The sequence below is a fragment of the Pinus tabuliformis genome, chromosome Q (assembly GCF_031772625.1).
Source record: "Pinus tabuliformis cultivar Carrire ecotype Pingquan chromosome Q, CPIR1, whole genome shotgun sequence".
Lineage (NCBI taxonomy): Eukaryota > Viridiplantae > Streptophyta > Pinopsida > Pinales > Pinaceae > Pinus > Pinus tabuliformis.
The window spans coordinates 1,060,379,736-1,060,402,163 of NC_142296.1; the positions used below are offsets into that span (position 1 = coordinate 1,060,379,736).

The 22,428-nt window shown below is 38.8% G+C and overlaps 1 protein-coding gene across 1 annotated transcript; it reads left to right on the forward strand.

Annotated features, from left to right (window-relative positions):
* The first annotated feature begins 4,398 nt into the window (after positions 1-4,398).
* Positions 4,399-4,995, forward strand: LOC149223162 (uncharacterized). Its single transcript, XM_089387806.1, has one exon. The coding sequence runs from the start codon at positions 4,399-4,401 to the stop codon at positions 4,993-4,995; it is 597 nt and encodes a 198-aa protein (XP_089243932.1).
* Positions 4,996-22,428: the final 17,433 nt, after the last annotated feature.

Genomic DNA, 22,428 nt, shown 5'->3' on the forward strand with positions numbered 1-22,428 from the left:
TCTCATATAATCTACAAAAATCAAAACATAGAACTATGTCTATTGATCTTATTCGAACAATCTTTCTTAAAGGCATCCAGGATGAGTATCTAGATGACCTCAATCTTATGGGTAAAGGAGACATTTCTAATTTACCTTTTGAGGAGATTGTTGAATTGTGTCAAAAGTACTCTAGGATTAGGGAAAGAAATGGGAAAAGAGCCATGACATCGAAGATCACAAAATCTGCTACAGGAAATATTACTAGAGTTGAACTAGGCAATCTATTTGAAGATTTCAAAATAGACCTTCTAAGTACTTTGGGAAACCAAATAGATACTTTGAAAACAAAGAAACGAAAAGACGAACAAGAGCAAGAATTATCTATATACTGTCCCAAATGCAGACGAAAACATGCTTTGAAAGAATGTCCTTTAGATAATGTGCAGGTATGTGGGTTTTGTACAAAAAATCATGACACTAAGGATTGCACAAAGATGAAAATTTTGCAGAATTACAATTTGGAAGCCAATGCAAAAATGGAGAACATGTATTTCATGGGAGCTAGAAGGCCATGGCAACCAAGACCTCCAGGTATGTATCAAAATCCGAATTCAACAAATTATAACATGCCTACTCAAAATTCTTGGAATGTTCCTATGCCTTGGCAAAATTGGTTTAATCAACAGCAGCAAACATACCCACAACAAGGATGGAAAGGATATTCTTTTCCTCGGCTTTACTCAACAAAAACCTCAGCAATATCAACAACCATTTGCTCAACCATATCCCCAACACTATCAGTCACAATACTCTCAGCCATATCCACAACAATACCCTCAGCAACCAGTAGCTTATCAACAATAGAATCCTCAACAAACTTTACCTGCTCCTCCACAAATAAATTCACCTCAGCTACAACTACCATCCAACCAACCACCTAGACCCACACAGCTACCAGCTCAACCCATAGCTAACCCAAACAACCGAATGGATAGACCAACTTACAGTGTAGATGAGGGACCATTGTACCCAACTCTGCCACTACAAAACATTGAACTAAGGTCAGGTCGAACTCTACATAAAGAACCTCCACCTATTCAAACACAGACACAAAAAGAGAATCAAGATGATGAAGAAGGAAACCAACCACATAGCAAACAAAGTGACCCAACACAAAACAATCTAGAACAGGGTCAACAAATCAAAACACTACAACCACCTCCATTTCCGGAACGATTACTTCAACCAAAATTACCCACACCATTGCCACAATTTGATGTTCTTGATGAATTGAGAAATGTGTATGTCAAAATGCCATTACTCCAGGCAATCAAGGATATTCTGATTTATACCAAAGCCATTAAAGAGCTCTGCCTCAAGAAACCTGCAAAGAAAAGATTTGATCCACAAACAATACATGTCATTGGCAATTTAGCTGGCTTGATGTCAAATGTCATTTCTATGGAAAAATATGTTGACCCAGGCATACCTAGAGTCACAGCAATTATCAACAAAATTTCAATTCCAAACACATTGATTGATTTAGGAGCTGCAATAAATGTCATGACATTGGACACAATGAAAACTTTGCAGTTAACAAAGTTACAGTCAACTCCAATTGTTTTGGAATTAGCAGATCGCTCTAAAGTCATACCTGAGGGGGTACTAGAAGATATAATAGTTTCACTGGACTCTTGGGAGTATCCAGTTGATTTCTTAGTACTTCAGCCAAAATCCAACTTAGGAGGACACCCACTCATACTTGGCAGACCATGGTTGGCAACTACTGATGCATTCATTGGATGTAGATCTGGTAACATGATCATTTCTAGAGGCACAGAAAGAAAACAACTTACCTTGTACCCATCAACCCAAGCCCCAATAGTAACGCAAAACTTATGGCTTGATGACAAGTACAATGATCAGGAAGAAATATACTCTGTTTTAAGCATCAATCAAATGTATGATATTGAGGAAAATAACAATGCAGATTTAGTGGAAATGTTTATCTCCCAACCTGATGTTTCAGAAGAATTGAGAAATGAACAATACACTACTGCAGATTACATGTTGGCACAGAGCTTTCAGGAAACTTGTACTATGTACTCTCTGAAAGCAATATTTGATGAAATCTTTCCAATCAACTCCATTACAAACACACAAAGCAAAATAATAGAAATCAGCCCCAGAAAAACATTGAACATTGGGGCCTTTCTAGAAACATCTCAGGAAAAGAAATTGCTTGACTTGCTCACCAAATACCAAAAGGCATTTGCTTGGGACTACACTGACATGCAGGGAATTCACCCGGAAACTTGCACTCACCATATCTATACAGACACTAGTATTCAACCAGTGAGGTAGCCACAAAGATGGATGAACCCCATGCTCAAAGAGGTTGTAAGAGATGAACTGCAAAAGTTACTAAAAGTAAAGTTCATTTATCCCATTTTTGACAGCCAATGGGTATCTCCATTAGTAATAGTTCCCAAGAAAAATGGTAAATGGCGAGTTTGTGTTGACTATCGAGAACTAAATAAGGCCACCCTTAAAGACTACTTTCCACTGCCATTTATTGACCAAGTTTTGGATACATTAGCTGGAAAAATGTCATTTTCCTTTCTAGATGGTTTTAGTGGCTATAATCAGATTAGCATTGCCTCAGGAGACCAAGATAAAACAACATTTACCAGTCCATGGGGAACTTATGCTTACAATGTACTACCATTTGGCTTGTGCAATGCTCCAGCAACATTTCAAAGAGCAGTATTAGCAATTTTTGCTGATCTGGTCCACGAATGTGTTGAGGTATATATGGATGATTTTTCAGTATATGGTGATTCCTTTGACAATTCTTTGCAAAATCTTGAGAAAGTTTTACAACGATGTATAGAAACCAATTTGTCTTCAAGAAATGAAATTTTTTATATGATGATGAATGAGGGAATAGTATTAGGACATCATATTTCTTCTGAGGGAATCAAGGTAGACCGAAACAAAATACAAATTATTGTCGAATTGCCAATTCCAACAAATCAAAAAGATGTGAGAAGTTTTCTTGGTTATGCAAGTTATTATAGGAGATTTATTGAAAATTTTAGCAGAATAGCATTGCCACTGTTTAAACTTCTTGCAAAAGATATAACATTCAATTGGAATGAGGCTTGTCAAAAAGCTTTTGAGAAACTCAAAGAGAAACTAAGTACTGCCCCAGTTTTAAGAGGACCCAATTGGACTTTACCTTTTCACATTTCAACTGATGCATCTGACACAGTGGTAGGAGCTTCCTTAGGACAAAAAGAAGATGCTTTAACCTACGCCATTTACTTTATCAGTAAAAATTTGACTCCTGCTGAACTCAACTATACAGTAATGGAAAAGGAAATGCTTGCAATTATACATGCGGTGAACAAATTTCGTCATTATATAACTGGATATGAAGTCCTCGTTCACACGGACCACTCCACCATTAAATACTTAATGAACAAACCTATTACTAATGGCAGGATCACAAGATGGTTACTCTTACTACAAGAATTTAATCTCACCATACTAGACAGACCAGGAAAAGAGAACCAGGTAGCAGATTACTTTTCTAGACTGCAAAATTCAGGTGAAACAGTCCAAGTTGAAGATTCATTTCCTGATGAACACTTGTTTTCAATTTCAGTGTTAACTCCATGGTATGTTGATTTAGCTAACTACTTGTCCACAGGAAAGGTACCACCATCTTTCAGTTCAAAGGAGAAGAAAAGGTTGATCAAACAAAGCGCAAGATATTCATGGATTAATGGCGATTTGTTTTACATTGGTTATGATATGATTATTAGAAGATGCATTAGAGAGGATGAAATAATTGATATACTAACCTCATGCCATGATCAACCTTGTGGTGGCCATTTTGCAGCTAAGAGGACAACACACAAAATTCTTAGCCTTGGCTACTATTGGCCATCAATTTTCAAAGATTCAAAGAAATATGTAAGAAGTTGTGACAGCTGCCAACGCATGGGCAGACCAACCACTTCTGATGAGATGCCATTACAGCCACAAGTGCATCTAGAACCATTTGAAAAATGGGCTCTAGACTTTGTTGGACCCATCAATCCACCATCCAAAGGTAAGAAGTACATTCTTGTATGTACTGATTATGTGACTAAATGGGCTGAAGCAAAGGCACTTGCAAGGGCAACTGAACAAACAATAGTCAATTTCCTTTTTGAGGAAATCTTTGTTAGATATGGAGTACCCAAAGAGATAGTAACTGATCAAGGGACTCAATTCACATCAAGACTGGTTCAAGAAATTACAGAGAAGTACAAAATCAAGCATAGACGGAGCACACCCTACCATCCGCAGGCCAATGGCCAAGTGGAATCTACAAATAAAACATTAGAGGGGATCATGACAAAAACAATGGCAACAAATAGAAAGGACTGGGCAGACAAGCTAAATGAAGCACTCTGGGCATATAGAATTACTTGGAAAAACACAACAGGGTTTACACCCTATCAGCTAGTGTATGGCAAAGAGGTCATGCTGCCAATAGAATTTCAAATACATACATATAAATTGGCAGCAGACTTAGGAATAGACCTCTCTGAAGCCCAACAAGAGAGAATCATGCAATTGAACCAGCTGGACGAGATGAGACTAGAGGCAGTGCAAAGGACAACAATGATACAACAGCAAAGGAGACAGTGGCATGACAAGTTAATCAAGAAGAAGGAATTTCAAGTTGGTGACTGGGCATTACTCTTTGACTCAAAATTCAAGGATTATAAAGCTAAATTTACAACCCACTGGATGGGCCCTTATGAAATCATTGAAGTCTTTGAGAATGGATCAGTCAAATTAACTTCAATTGACCAAGAAGGACAGACATATCTGGTCAATGGACACAGGCTAAAAATCTACCATAAGCCTGTCAGCAGAGAAGACTTCATGAGGACAGTATCACAGCAAAAGGAGGTACAGATAGTACAACAGTCAGTTGTAATATCCAAGCCTTAAATAGTTTCTATTTTCTACAAAAAAAATAAAAATAATAATAATAATAATGAAATAATGTTTAGATATGAAAACCAAAGATGGCATAATCTAAACACGAATTCTTATGAGAAAACCAAGAAATTGGCTTGTAAGAATTCCTCAATAGCATAGTGTAAATAGAAAAACAAAAAAATCAGAAAGAAATCTGACTTGAGGACAAGTCAAAATATCAGTTGGGGAGGAGAAAGTCTGAACTTGTTCATGCTTTTCTGTCTCCCTAAAGTTCATCTCCAGTAGAGGAAAAGATTTGTCTTTACATTTTCTAATGAAAAAATGATTATTGTTCAGTATTTTCCAAAAGAATTTGTTTGTAAACTCAGAACATATCTCAGAAAGGGACTTGTTATATAGTATTTCTCAGAAAAGGACCTGTTATATACAAATTCTATTCTAAAAAAGGGACCTGTTCAACATAATTTCTTAGAAAGGGACCTGTTATCATTTTTTAGGCAAGGGACCTGTTCTAAACACATTTTCAGAATGGGATCTGTTCAGAGGAAGATTGCATCAACAAAGAAGAAGATCGCATCCAAAAAGAAGAGGATTGCAAAGAAGAAGATTGGACTGCACCTAAGAAGACAAAGACTACATCTAAAAAATGGACACCATCACATTCTACCTGAACATATCAAGCAACAAAATCTAGCTCCCAAGCAAAGAGATATTAGAGGGTTGTAAGAATTGTCATTTTAATATTTTTAATTTCTTTTATTAATTTCAAATTTTAGATGGTGGTTTATGATAATTATTGATTTCAGTTTCTAAATACCCAACTTATCCTATATTATTCATTCTTATATCTTGTAGGAGTTAGTCCTACTCTTCTACCTATATCCTATAACTATAACCTATTTCCTATTTCTAAACATTTGTCCTATTTTCTACCTTGTATATATTCCTGAAAGTCTGATCCTTAAGGCCTACCTTTTGATCCTGTACATACAATTCTAATCAACCTATAGTCATAAGTATCGACAGACCTACCAACACTAAGCATGCATACTTAAGGACTAAATTTTGAAGAAAGGGATCAGGTCATGAATACAAAGGATTTATCAAGCCACAGAACAGGTCACGAATATGAAGGATTTATAAATTTGTATGGTTTTCAACCTACAATTTTTTTTTAACAAAATCTAGAAAATAAAACATAATTGATAGACAAAGGGTATGTGATCATAACAAGGATTAACGACTATCTTAGCAAAATCATCATGACCCGATGTTTTTATGACCTGAATGCGTCATAATGGCCCATATACCCAATTTTATCATTTAAAGACTGTTGCCAGGACTCTGATGCCAGGACTCTGAAGGCCATCATTAAAAGAATCCTTGTGTAAGGCATTGAAGGTAGTATTAGTGAAGCATATGCTGCGATTGAGGGTTCATTGCATAAACAGGTAATGAATGAAGGAAGTAAGTACTGTATTCATTACGAAGTATAGGCAGAAGTTTCGACCTGTAGAAAACGTTGTGAATTAGAGTTGTTGCCATTTTAAAGGTCATAAACGAATCCTCTATGAGTTTCATAAGGATATAGCATTACGAGTATGTTGACAATAAGAATGTCAACATACGAGTAAAAGGGCCAGGGCACAGGGGAGACCTACCAGAAACGGTCGAAGGGAATTGCGATTTTATTGGCAACATCCTCCATCAAACAAGAGATACACATAATACTCAGGCCCAGGTAGTCCTCTTATCGTAACTTTGGTAAATTTTGTTTTCATAAACATAAGGGAAATACAATAATTTTCTACAAACCATGGTAGAATCCTTTTACAACTGTAAATCCTTCTTACACACAGGGTAACAGGAGATAAAAAAAAAAAATCTCTCATGGCAAACAAAGCAGAGCCATGACAATTCGACCCTTCTAAATATCATAAGGACTGCATAGACATTTTTAGGGCAAAACAATGGTTTTCATTCTTACAAAAACAGAGTGGGCACAATGAGAAAACGACAAGGGAGTTTGCCTCTTCATTTAATGGAGAGAGAACCATTGTAGGAAATTTGTCTTTTAGGGTTTCAGAAGACACAATTGCTCAAGCAATAGGTATAAGCCCAAAAGGAGAAAAGTATTTTAAAACCAAGCAGTTCAAAGAGAAAACATGGACACATTTCATATCCAGGACAAGGGTATCATCAGTTGACTGGAAATCAGGGATTCCTAGGAGTTGGCTTATTCATCCATGGGATGAAGTAGTTTATGTCATGCAAAAATTTATAACCTGTGAGGGAAGATACAACATTGTATTTCTTTATCATATCAAATTGTTAATGCATCTAAGAGGGGACTGCATTATAAGTTTGCCTTATTTTCTTTTGCAAAGTTTGACTAAAATGTCTAAGACCATACAAAAACAGAGGAAAAACAAGGATAAGAGTCTACACCATTTTGGTTTGATAAAAATATTGATTGAATTTGAACTGCAAAAGATGAATGTAACCTGCAAGAAGTTCTTGGTAACTAATGAGTTTATAACAGATGAGAAGCAAGCAAAGCAGCAAAATTCACAAGAAGAGCAGCAACATGCATAATTAGTGATTGATGTAGATGCTATAGAGGAAGACTTTTCAAAATATAGATTAATTAACTTTGTTCCATCCAGCAGCAGTATCAGAACAAGGAGGATGGTGAGGGAGGAGGTTGAAAGGGCTGAAAAGGATAAAATTTTCTCCACTTACACAAGAAAGTCTAGAAAGACTAAGTTAGGCTAGAAGGGGAAACGGTGGAGGAGGATGATGTTCTACAACAGGCATAGTATGACTACATATAGGGATTGGAAAGTAAAGACAAGGAAAAGGAGCAACAAGAACAGAAGGTCTCAGGTAAAAAGAAAAGAAAACTGGAAAGGAAGGTTGAGAAGTTACAACAACAGCTTATGGAATCAGAGGTTTTGGAAAGAGTAGTAAAAAGAGAAAATGAAACACTCAAAATACAAAGCAAGAAGTTTCAAGTTGAGAATGAAAAATTGAAAAAGAAGGTTAAGAAACTCACAGCCTATAAAATGCAAATTTGTAGGAAGGCCTACAAATTTCACAAGCAAAGGAAAGCAATTAAAACCAAGTATCAAATCCCGAAAACAGAGTATGAAGCCCAAATGAACATTAATGCTTTACTTCAAGTAGCAGAGTAGAGGCAGAAGCAAAAGTCAGAATTTGACAGGTTAGAACTTATTTGCATGAGGGCATGCAAAATCCTGAGTTTGGGGGAATGTTGGTATCAAATTATGATTGTCCATTCCACTTAAAATTCTCTTTTGACTATCATTTTTGACCATTTAACCTTCATATTCCAGCTATAATCCTTAGAAACTAAATGACATGATGTCATTATCATTAATTTTAGCTTGGAATTAATTTTTGAAATTATTATGTTAAAAATGACATTTTTGAGAAAATTACCAGAAGTTGTGACTTCCTGTAAATGCTCCATTGTTTGACATGTTGCACAACAAGTGACCGAATCTGAAGACTATGGGTGTGAAGTGAAATGTACACGGATGGTGGATCACTTATCCACTTTCAGTTTTGAAGAAAACAAGTGTCCGGTCAACGCTGGTCAAACCCAGCCACTTTAACAAGTTTTCCAGATTTTGTGAAGAGAATAATTTCTATTTTGAAGAATTTTTGCATAAATGAAGGAACTGATTCAATTTTGACCTTCTTGGATGTAATTAATAGAATTCTGTTAGGATAATAGGGAGGAGGAATAGCTTCTTTTGTTATAAGGATTTATTATAAATAACCTATGAAAGAAGACTATGTTTTAGAGCTAGATTGTGAACGTATGAAAAGACAGTTTGTGCATTTTTGATTCCAGACTTAATACAAACTTCATCACCAAGTTTATGTCTCAAGATCCAGTAGTTACACTCTTCTGAATCGTTTTATAGTGTGCTTGTGAAGTGTTGAAGGGCCCTCATCACTACGCTGGTACACTCTGTTTTTTTAAGTTTCCTTACTAGCTATATATTCCAATTCGAAAATCAGAAGTTATTTGTGTGCAGAAGTAAAGGTTATGTTATTAGAATTATCAATTGAAAAAAGCTTGTATTCGTTGTGAAGAGAACCTTGAAAAAGGATTCAACTAATTCTGATCTTGAAATTGATATATATGCTTTCTGTCATACAATTTCCATACTTGCTTATTAGTTTTGACTTTGAAGATAGTTCTGGTTTTATTTGCAAGTGATTCAGATAGTAGTTGTTGAATTCAATTTTCAATTTGATAGGTGATTCTTGTAAAAGATTCAACTGTTATTGGGTTGCAACTTTACTCATCTTATTCACTGTTTGATTTAATTTGTTATTGAAATTATCTTGGATTGTTATGATTGGAAAAAGTTCTATTGAGCAATATTCTTGTAAGGGAATGTTAGGATTTTAACTAGTCATTAACACTCTATTTCTGTTACTTAGGCAATCAGAATTTCATAAGGTTTATTTTATTTAGATTGACGATTGAGTTATTGAAAAGACAATGAAGGACCTCTTGTAAAGTAGCACTATTAATTTCATTCACTAGGCTGTCATTAGAATCTTAGATCCTTCTAGATCTATATACTTTAGGTGAGCACCTCTAAGTATACTTTCCCAAGTTGATAAAGGAATTAAGAGCTTAACTTACCTTAGTAAGTAAATACCAAACAACCTCCATCTCAAATATTGTGTTCAAAGGCGGATCATGATTCTAGAGTACATTCCTACGGAGGAATAGGATGCGGACATCTTGACGAAGGCATAGTCAAGAGGAAAATTCGAGTTCCATAAGAGTAGGGTCATGGTATCAAATACTCCCTTTCTTTCTGAGAGGGAGTGTTGAAAATGGCACCAAGAAAGATTCTAATTTAATTTTCCCTTGAATTAAATTAAAAGAAAATTGTAATTCCACATCACATGACAACTTGTACGAGTTAACTAAGTTAGTTTGACTTAGCTAGTTCAATTAATTCGAGTTGAGGGTCTAACTTGAGTCATGTAGAGTGGCTCCTACAAAATAGGAGCCTTGGTTGAGTTTATTTTTGAGTTGTAATTAATTAAATCAGTTTATCTAGGTTAAAGTTAGTTTAACTAGTTCCAACCATTGGAGGAACTAGTAAGAGGTCAAAGTGTGGAACTTGAACTTGAACCACATGCAATGATCAATCAAATAATTGATAATTCAACCATAAATAACTCATGCATGCTAGATCAAAGAGAAACCCAGTTGAGAATAGAGTTCAAGGGCAATGTACTATCAGTTGTATAATCATCCAAATTGTACAGGTGGTGCATGCAGTCAAAGGAAGGCACTAGATGAATTGTGTATTTTTGGCTAGGAATTTCCCTAATTAATAGGGGCTAATTTCCCAAGGAAACAACGCAAGGAAATATGGATCCTGGCAGGCAGAAAATTGGTTAATTATTGGCCTAGGCTTGTCTAGGAAGTAGTGAGATAGACAGAGATAGTGTAGAGTTTTCTCTGGTTTGAGAAAGGCATTGTAATCTTCTCATATTTTCTTACAAATACAATATACAGATAGCGAGCTTTTTAGCTGTGGCTTTCCCCAGGAAATCATTGTGTAATGTGTGATTGAAATTCTTTCTCTTATATGCTTTGTGATTTCACGATTGATTATTGGTTTCCACAATTGGTAGAACATATTCAAGTCTATTGTTTTAGCATATTACAATTAGCAGTTTGAATCTACGTTGATTTTCTACAAAAGAAACCCATTCAAATCGTCAATAATCATGTACATTAGCATGGAGCACATTATTCAACACACATTGGATAGCATCAATAGAGATACACACCAATGAATGATAGGAAAGAATAAAGTAAACACAACATGAATCAAATATACAGAGAACACTTATCTTTCTCAAATGACTCCACTGAATGATGGCTAACGTCAGATGTTCCACAGGAACATAGACTCTTGCTCCAAATCTCCCAACAATGAGTCACCCTCGAGTTGAGGCCATTAATGGACAAGGAAAAACACCCGAGACAACTCTAATCCCTCAGAGACAGTCAATACTCCCGTGTTGTCACAGTATATATAGTTTAATAACAAACTCATGTCGTCACAGTTTACTCAACTAGTCACATAGTCATATCAACTTCCAACTCTCTTCCCTTGAACCTACACAACCTAGGGAAATGAATTCCCTTCTTTATAATGCAATGCCTTGGGCTATTCTATTTCCCCTTAAGACTCCAATGCCACTACACATGAAATCTCAATGTCAAAAGCTCTAAAGATTCTTAGCCATGGACAATTTCCTCAACAATGCTAATGCATCCATGCACTAAGGCCTCCTCACATGCTAGGAAATAACCAGTCTTGACACAACCAACTAACAATGGTTATCTCCTATGTGACGCTTCTCTCCAACAAGCCAGAGCAAGAATCAATGAGAAAATCCCCATTGACCCCAAAAAAAGGGTTAATATATTAATGTTCCACAATGTGCCATGTAGCACTCCAAAGACAAAATTCACTTAACTCCTTTTCTCAACTAATTCAAATATGGATTTAATAGAATATGATAAACCTTGGTCTAGCCTCTCAAGCTACCCCTCTCTCATGGAAGTATAGCCTGTTATAACTCTTTTTCTTGTTTGCTTGTAATTGATGATGTATTTAATCAAAACTATTCCATTGCTAGGCTCTTTGGCCTTTCATTGTGTACAGACATACATTATTCATTTAAAGATCAAGAGCAGGATATTACACTTTATAAGTGAAGGTTTGAGTTGGATTATCGAGGAGAGGTATGTTAAAGATGTTCATCTCGATGTGATTTTGGATGAATATCCATTCACATTATTTGTGAAGTGGTTATTTCACAAGTTTAATGGTGTTTGGCTTTACCTTGGTTAAGGTTTTATATGTTTTAGGGATAAGCTCAATTAAGGCTATTGGCAATGACATAACATTGATATAGGGAGTATTAAGGAAAGAAACAATCATTCTTGAAAGTGGAAAAAGTGGATAAGAGTATTCATTTACTTGAAAAACAAAGGGTTAATGTTAGCTTCCCAATGGAGTCGCCAAACTAAAGGTTGTCAAGGTGACCTGTGAAAGGAGGTAGGTTTATTCACCACTTTGCAATATGTCATCTACTTCGTTTTTACTAAAAGGAAGTACATATCTAAAAATGAAAAAAATTGTAACTAATTATTCCCCTTTCAAACTAATAGTAATCATTAAGATTTGTTTCCCAATTTGAACAGTGATCATACAAATTAAAGGTAAACTCAGGGTTTATTTGTTTCCTAGGTGGATGAAAACCCTTGATTTTTTTTGTTGGAATCTAAACTAACCTACTATAGTATAAATCTAGTGGTAACTAATTTGACTCAAGGTAGAGACAAATAATATGTAATTAAGTAGGGTTAGGACTTCTTAACATACCTAAAAATGTTGATGCTTCATTTTTTAAAACAAACAAAGATAACTTGTCTTCAATATATACAAAAATGTGAGAAATAAGCTAGTGAAATAAACAAAAGATATCTAATCCATTAAGGCACAAAATTTGTATAACCTATGTGCCCTCGATAGTGAAGTTTATTTCCTCTCTCAGGAGTTGTATTGAACACTTATTTGAGGTGAACTTGAAGGTTAAGTGGAGTACAAATGGATGAAGCTAATACAACAAAATATACAAAAGTCTCATCTAATAAAGGCAAATCCAAACCAATAAGGAGGACACACCAATAGTAAAAAACTTTTAGTGGGAGATAGAAGATTCAACCAAGCTTAGGTACATAATAGATGACATAATGAGATTAGAAATTCATAACTTTTTCAAAATTCACGTTAAAGTATTTCATAGAGAGACCTTTAAAACATAGCCAAAGAGCATAAATGGATTTGGGGGTGCTTGGATTGAGTGACTAGTCATTGCACACAAAGAGAAAGCCACAATTTTAGTATCAATTAAATTATGGGTGTTAACTATCCAAATTGCAAGTGTCCAGGGAAACTATTCATATAATCAAGTAAAATGGTCCTCTACTTCACATATATGTGGAAGTAGCGAGATGGTGGAAGAGAAAATGGGATTTACAACATGGAGCTTCTCTTTTTTCTAATTTTTAAAAATAAGTATTTTAATAGGAAGAAGCAAGGAAAATGTGAGATTAGGTGATAGTGGAGGAGAAGAAGCTTGACTTCTCACATGAACCCTTTGGCGAGTTTGAATTCAATCCATTTTCCCCACTCATGGGGAACACCTAAAAGCATGGCCAGAGGAATGTGCACTTAAATGTTTCAAGAATGAGATACTAACTTTAATGAGAACCACAAGAGTTTTTTCTTTGCTAATGAGTGTAGAAGTGATAAACTATGTCATCTCAATGAGTATTCAATCAAACTAGTTGTGTGAACAAGTTCAATATGTTCTATGGATCATGCATGAGAGGAAAAAGAAAAAATGGTAATCCTTTGCAAAAAAAGGAAGGAGTATCAATTTCAAATAGGTTTATCATTGGTGGTTGGGAGGAATGTTTGTTATCTTACACACCCAGGTTCAATTCCCATAAGTGACATGTTGAGCTCATGACTTTGAGCTTTGTTTGTTGTACAACCTTGAGCCATATGGAATATATTATAGTTGCCTACTAGTTGAAGTATGAGGTGCTTCGTTACATGGGAACAAAAAGAAAATAAAAGGAAGGAGTATCTACACAAATCTCCCCTCAGAGGATCCAATCCATGCTAATATATGACTCTTCTCTAAACTAGCTCAATCAAACTCTGGGTCTCAAGATTTGCAAATTTCCTCTCAAAACTATAATCTAAGAGAGAGCAAAAACATTTTTAACAAATTCACGGGGGAAAGTTGTTCTCGCGCTTTATAGCCCTAACCCTAGGTCTGCAGTCATTGACGCTTTCTCCATTTATTGCACATGAAATCTATATTGGAGAGGGATCCTCCCTCTCCAAATGACGAATTGGCAGCATTCACGCATTAGTCACTTGTCTTTGAAAAAACTTGAGCATGAAGCAACAACATTCAGAGTATGTGAAAAGGGTGAAAACATTTCCTCTATCACGCCTCCATTTGGATTTCACAAAAAAACCTAATGTATTCAGACAAAGCCTTGGTTGGAAAATTCACTGGCATGTGGCCCTCTCTAAAATCAATCGACTAGTGGATTGACAAAACATGGAAGCTAATGATGAAGGGGAACATAGCCCTCTTCGCTTGCAGAAATGGTTTTTTCACCTTCCTCTTCAATATCAAAGAAGATATAGACATTATCTTCTGGAACGGGCCATATTTCTTTGAAACCAAAGGTATGTATCTCAACTGATGGTCTTTGGATTTTGACCCCAATGAAGATATACCTAACACAGTTCTTGTCTGGTTAAAGCTCTTATGGATTTCCCTCTCATGTTGGAGTGACGATTGCTTAGGAGTAATAGGTAATGGAGTAGGTAGATACCTAGATCGAGTAGAACCCAAAGGATACTAGTTCACTTGCATACAAAATTATGTGGAGGTAGATCTGGAAAAAGGGTTATCTTCAGAGATCAATCTAATGTAGGGTGAATAGAGCCATTACCAGGTCCTGGATTATAAGCACCTCTCTTTTAAATGCATTTTTTTCCATGAATATGGCCACTTTTCCAAGCATTGCAAGAAATCCCAACCAAAAAAAGGAGAAGAGGCAAAGGAGTGGAAAAAGGAGTAGTGGCAAATGCAAAAAAGGGGGGGAATAGAGGAAGAATAAGGCCAACTAGAAACCCTCAAGGGAAAAATCAAAACATTGCAAAAACCTCTTCAAACCCTTTTACAGCTCTCCAAACTCAAGACGAGTAAGAATAAGAAGTCCTACAACAAGATAATCCAGAAGGGGATGAGGGAACTCAAGGAGTTAAAGAAGGGGAAATCCTAGAATCTTCTCCTGGGAAAACTGAGACTCCATCGTAAAATGAATCTTCTCCAGTGAAGGAACAAAGAAATACACATGATCCTCCAACCCCAGTACAAAAGGAAAACCCTCAAGGCCCATTAGAACCAAAAGGTATCCCAAGGGTTGATCCCAAAGGCATCCCTCAAGCATCAAAAGGAGCAAATTTTGGTTCTGAATTCTTGATAAGAAATGATAAAAAAAAATATGAGTTGGGGAGACAAGAATGCCATCCATGACTGATGGAGAGTGAATCCTTGAGAAGAACTGGGTTAAAAAATGAGAAGGATGAGAAGAATGGGCTCTGCGGTAGACCGTAAGGGTTTTGGTTAACCCCTTCACTGTAACCTGTTACCTCTCAGCCCGCGAACCTGTTGCAGCCTGTTACCCAGCCCGGTTTTTCAGGTCCATATGTCGCTTTCAGGATGACTTCAGCTAAAATGGGTGAAGCTATGGAAACGGAGGAGACTGTTGATTATTCAGAAGACCCGCATCCTAAATAGGTGATATTTGGGTGCCCTAACTTTTCATCTGCAGATGCCGGCCCTAGCTGTCCATTGATCCCATCGCCGCATATACCTTCTCCGGTGGTAACCCTGCCGGTTCATAGCTCTGCTCAACTTTCTGCCAAAAATTCTCCCCGGGGTTCTCCTGCCTTGGACCTTCCCCCTCTGTCCCCTGGGACCCTTCGCTTTCTGTCGACTGTTATCCCTCCGTCGCCCTCTTTTGATCCGCATCCGCACAATACAACCTTCTTCAACGCGACATCTTCGGGTCCTCCTATTTCGGCAGCCGCAGCCCCCTCTGTCTCCCTTCACTCGCCCTCGGGCTGTTTTGAGGCTCCAGCTGTTAGGGTTAGACCTTCAAAATCGATTCATTTGGAAGGCTCCCTGGACCCATTAGTGGATCACCCATCTGCACCGCGTACCGGGAAGAAAAGAACCAAGTGTGTTAAAGCGACTTCAAGGGACATCTCGATTCGTTTTGGAGATACCTCTGCTATCGGGGAAGCAACTATCATGGCGAGTACCATACTTGTTGGGCATGTCCGCGGGAGGGCGTATTCGGCGACCCGACTCACCCTATGGGTAAAGGAAATTTGGGGAGGGGTCCTCAAGGAATTACCTGAGGTGCAAGTTTTACCTAGAGGCTGGTTTGCCCTTCATTTTGCAAAGGAGAACTATACAGACTTGGTGCTGGCTAGGTATTGGCACATTGAGATGGCGCCAGTACTGTTAAAGAGATGGAGCCCTCTCTTTGATCCGGAGAGAGAACAAATTGGAGCTGGTCCACTGTGGGTTCGTCTGCCGGGGCTCCCTCTACAGTACTGGAGTGAGGAGGTCTTCATGCGCATTGGGAATGCACTGGGATCATATCTTGATCATGATCGAACCTTCGTAGAGTCAAGGAACAGAACTCTCGCACGCATCTTGGTATATTTGGATACCCGCGAAGGTTTGGAGGAGAAGATTACCCTGCACTGGGGGAAATATACAAGGGTTCAGATATTGGATTACGAAGGGGTTCCATTTAGATGTCGTCGCTGCCACAAGGTGGGGCATATATTCAAGGACTGTCCACTCAACAAGAAACAGGAAGAAACCCCTGCGCCATCCAATGTTCCCTCGAGGACCATGTACTCCGGCGCCTGGACCTCCCATCAGCAACCCTCAAAATGTACCTGGAGTCGCTCGCAGAACTCTCTCGCCGCCGGTCACCAGATCTCGGGCTGCTGCAGCAGCTGCCACTGCTTCGGGTACATCTCTCTCTCCTCCCTTATCTTGTATTTCTCCTTGCTCCTCATTGCATATTCCATCCATGTCTGTTGCATATTGCACTTTACCCACATCTCCGGTCTATGCTCCATCGGCGCCCTCTTTGCATTCTCTCCCCTCGCCATCCTCTTCTCCATCCTCATCTCGGGGGTCAAAACACCATTATAATCTTCGCCCTCGCATTCATTCCCATGGATCTCATCTTAAAATTGCTGGTTTGGGTCTTGTATCATCCGGGTCGACTCCCTTGACTGCCCGGGGGAGAAAATCTTTTTTGTCTAAAGCTATCAGGCGTGCTAGAGCGGAGGTGGCCTCTGGGCACCAATCTACAATTGATGGGGTTCTTAGAGCAGCGAACACCCCTGGCAATCTCCCTCCATGAAGTGCCTTTCTTTTAACTGCAGAGGCTTGGCTAGTGCCTCCAAGAAACTAGCACTGCGTAGACTTTTTGAATCTGTACCTGTTGACATCTTTCTCCTCCAAGAAACCCTCGGCCCGGCTGACCCTATTACCGATTCCTTATCCTCCATTATCCCGGGATGGCAGTTTTTGGCTATGGATTCTACTGGAAGATCGGGGGGCCTCGCGATAGGCTACAATCCATCAACCATCAAAGCACAAGCTTCCTGGGGAGGTCAGGGGTTTATGGGCATAGACCTCTTCTCGGCGGACCTAGGGACCAGCCTTAGGGTTATTAACATATACGGCCCCTGTCAACAAAGGGAGAATTTTTGGAATCATTTGCTGGGCCTATCTATCTTCTCTGCTGACAACATCATTATTGGGGGTGATTTAAACTTTTCCTTGGGATATGGTGAATCTTGGGGATCCATGGCTCAAGTAGACTCGATCACAGGTTATATGACAGACCTTCTGGAGCGACATAACCTGATTGATGTCCCTATGCACAAACCACTTCCTACTTGGAGGAACAGAAGAATTGGAGAGGCAACACTTGCCCGCAGATTAGACAGATTTATTATGAAAGGAACCCTTATTCAACAACTACATTTCTACAAACAATGGGTGGGTACTGGAGGCATTTCGGATCACTACCCAATATACCTGGAGATTCTGGGTCCTCATAAAAAGCCAAAAGCCCCATTTAAGTTCAATCACGGCTGGCTACAGGATCCTTCATATATCAATATGGTAAAGGAATTTTGGACTCAAAACCTGATTGATAGGTCAGATTCCTTGGCAAAAGGTTTCTGCTCTAACCTATCACAGCTCAAGCACCTCTCTATTAATTGGGCCAGAGAAAAATACCAAAAGGAAAACTCAGCCCTTCTGCTCATAGAATCTGAACTCTCCACATTATTGGATGAACGAGGATTGGGGTTTACCACAGCAGAGGACAAATCCCACCTGGTGGATCTAGAAAACCAGAAGTCAAAAATATTAAAAGATCGAGAGGAATCCATCCGTCTTCGTAGCAGAGCCATTTGGTTAAAAGCAGGGGATGACAACACTCGGTTCTTCCATAATTATGCAAAAGGCAGAAAGGTCAAAAATACAATCTGGAATATCCCATTGCCAGAGGGTGGAGTAGCAGACTCCTTCAATAAGCTCTCACACCTGGGATCTTCCCATTTCAGGAATCTCTACAAACAACCTCCTGGCTCGACTATTGCTGATATTATCAACATTGCTGGACACTTCCCCAGGTTTGTAAATGAGGATGAGTCGGAGGCACTATATGATCCAGTGACACCTGGGGAACTTGAGGGCACTCTAAAATGGTTCAAAAAGGAGAAAAGCCCGGGCCCGGACGGTTGGACCATTGAGTTCTACATTGCTTTCTATGAACTTCTCAGCCATGATTTACTAAGGGTTGTGGAGGAATGCAGGGTATCTGGGTCACTTTACAATGCCATCAATTCGACATTCATAGCCCTTATTCCCAAATCGGACTCCCCTTCCTCCTTCGATGATTATCGCCCCATCTCTCTGTGTAATGTGCTCTACAAGATCATCTCCAAGATCATCGCAAATCGCCTCCGACCTATACTGTCCCGTAATATTGCCCCTCAACAATTTGCTTTCCTTGAACATCGTCAGATACATGAAGCCATTGGTTCGGCTCAAGAAGCCTTTCATACCATTTGGACCAGAAACCATAAAGCCATTATCCTAAAGATTGACTTGGCAAAGGCATTTGATCGTGTCAGCTGGCTCTACATCAAGATGCTCCTCATCCACCTGGGCTTCCCCATCAATTTCATTACCTGGATCATGGCTTGTATCACCACCCCCACCTTCAGTGTTCTGATAAATGGGTCGGCATCACAGTTTTTCCATTCTGAACGCGGTCTCAGACAGGGTTGTCCTCTGTCTCCCCTACTCTTCTTGATTGTTATGGATGGTCTGAGTCGATTGATTGCTTCAGCTAAGAGAAATGGGGAATTTAGTGGACTCAAAATATCTGATGACTGCTTTCTCACCCATCTTCTTTTTGTGGACGATGTCATGATTTTCCTTGATGGCAGCATCAGGGACTCTCGTACATTTTCGAAAATCCTCACCCTTTTTTCATCTGCCACTGGGATGCTTGCAAACCATTCAAAATCATCAATCATCCTCACCAGAACCTCTATCCATGAGTCTCAATTTGCTCGGCAACTGTTTCCATTCTGCATTAGTCCCTTAGATCGTGGTCTCAAATATTTAGGTTTCTGGATCAAGCCTATCAGCCAAAAGATAGCTGACTGGGTCTGGCTTGTCACAAAACTGGAAAAGCGCCTTAACATATGGAGTCACCGATATCTATCCAGAGCTGGTAGACTTGTATTGATTAAATCTGTTCTGGAGGCTACACCGGTCTTTTGGATGGCTCTTGCTTGGATTCCGAGGAACATCTTGGCAAGATTACACCAAATATGCAACAGATATCTTTGGAATGGGAACCAGGACAAACGAATATTTGCATGGGTGGGATGGAAGAAGATAGCACTGCCCAAAAAATGGGGAGGCTGGGGAATAAAAGACCTGCCCACATTTGCACAGGCTCTTGCTGCAAAAATGGGGTGGACGTTACTCACAGGTCATAATCTCTGGACTAGCATTACATATCACAAGTACATTTGGCCTATGCACATAATGGAATGGATTCGACTTCCAAATTGGCCTAAATCCGGCATCTCATCTGTATGGAAAGCACTTCTAAAATCCATGCCTCTCATCAGGGACAACCTGGTTTGGAAAATCAACGATGGATCTATGGCTCGTATCGGTACAGACCCATGGAATGGGTGCGGAGGCAGACATCTATTATCCGAGGCTCTCATACAACACCTAAATACACACGAGATCAAAGTACTAGCTGACATCGCAGATCCTCACAATTCATCCATTTTAGAACAGCGTTGGAAATCCGCATTACAGATCAATCTCCCATCCCACTCGCACCAGGAATGGACCGATTATATTAATGCGTTGACAAAATCTCACATTAGGATTAAACAGGGGCCGGATGAACTTATTTGGCATCAATTCGAGAATGGAATATATACACCAAAGTCGGGCTATTTAACGCTGATCTCACATAATGTACCAGATCTGATCTCATTTTGGTGGAAGTCAATTTAGAAGCTCACTGCGCCTCCCCGGACCAAACTCTTTTTTTGGTGTATTCTAAAAGGTATAGTCCCCACTGGCGAATATCTTATGCGCAGAGCTATATACAGACCTACCTGGTGCACTCTATGCAAAAGCGCAACTGAATCGAGCCTCCACCTGTTCCTGAATTGCACAGCATTGATGAACCTGTGGAAATTTGTATCCACAACTATACACTTCTCAGGCACATGGGAAGGCGATGATATTAACAGAGCCTGGGAATCATGGTATAATCGACACAAAGGATCCAAAATACAGAGCCTTCCCATTATTATCAGCTGGTACCTCTGGTTGGCTCGGAACCGGGCTATTTTTGATGATAAACCTGTGAGCTGGCCACATCTATCTGCTCTTATTATATCGGCTTATAATGATATGCCTGAGCCTCCGCAACCTCGTACTCGAAGACCCCGCGACCCTCCGCATATTGATAAATGTTCTCCTTGGGCCTTTTTTGATGGTGCTGCCCAGCAGCAGGGGTGCGGGGGTGGTTTTATTTTATACATCAATGAACATCATTTCTATAAAGTCCGGATGGGTTTGGGGATTGGCTCAAACAATTTCGCTGAACTCATCACTCTTCGTCATCTCATGCATTTCTCATTGGGGCATAATTGCATGAACATTCATATATTTGGAGACTCGAAGATCATCATAGATTGGTTCAACAATATTACTGTTTGTCACACACATACACTCAGTAACATATTGGATGAAATAAATATATTGAAGGCACAGTTTATTGACATTACTTGCAATCATATCTACAGGGAACACAACAACAGTGCCGACCAACTTTCCAAGGAGGCCACGACACTTCCCTGAGGAGAGTGGATGATTCAGGAGTAGCAAGGGTCAAATGCATATCAACACTATCATCGACCTTATATAGACCCACATTATCATAGGGCGGTTAGCGGATGAGATGCAATATCAGACAAAATTTTGTTATCTTTTGAACAGATTATTGTATATAGTGGACAAAATCTTTTTTACAGAGCCCTGCGTGGCAAATATGTACATATAAATAGTAGAACTATAAACGAACATCCTGTGCGATGTTCTTGGTTATATACTGATATTATAGACCACATACTGAGCCCACAGAAGGCTTACTGATGCTATAGCATATGCATAGTGCATCTACAATATGTAATTTTTCAAGTTAATGAAAGATTACGATTTTTCCAGTGGAAAAAAAAGAATGCCATCCATGAAATAGAAGGTCATAAAAGAGGAAGATACTCTAAAAAGGAAGAAAGGAAGGAAAAGTCGGAGCTGAACAAAAAAATAGGAAATCAACCCCAAATCACTGATGTTTTAAACTTTGTAGCAAATCATAAGCACAGGAGCAACAAAGCTGTAGGAGGAGGTAAGAAATCAAATCTCCCTAGAACACTATGAAAAGTGTTTCATGGAATGCGAGTGGATTGGGAAACTCCATTAAATCCTAAGTTGTAAAATGAATAGTAGCAAAGTAGAAACCTCAGATTTTATTGCTTCAGGAGACCAAACTGGAAGAAAGCGAGATTTTAAATCTCTCAAAAAACTCTTGGCGAGGAATAACTGGAGCAACTCGGAGCTCTCGAGGAACTTATGGTGGTTTAGTAACTTTATGGTTGGACTCCCATTTTACCCATATAGCTAGCATGAATTCAATATTTTGGATAACTTTTCGGCTAGAAAAAAAATGACTCCAAAGAGAAATTTACAATAATAAATATGTATGCACTAGTTCACTATGGAGATAAATTTGAATTTTGGGACTCCCTTATCACTCTCAAGGAAGATCTTGGCACGGTCATAGTATCGTCAGGGGAGATTTTAATATGATTATGTACTCTTCAAAAAAGTGGGGGGAGGGGGGTGGGGTAGGTCACGATCCTTTCAAAGAAAGAATGGAGGACCTAGTAACTCAATGAGATCTGATAGACATTGTCGCTAAGAAAGGAAAGTTCACTTGGACAAATAGGAGGACAGGGTAAGGCCATATAGCAGCTAGATTGGATCACTTTCTCCTTCATAGAACTAACTATCTAAAGGGATCAAATGCATTTCGTCAATTCTAGCACAAGGTGA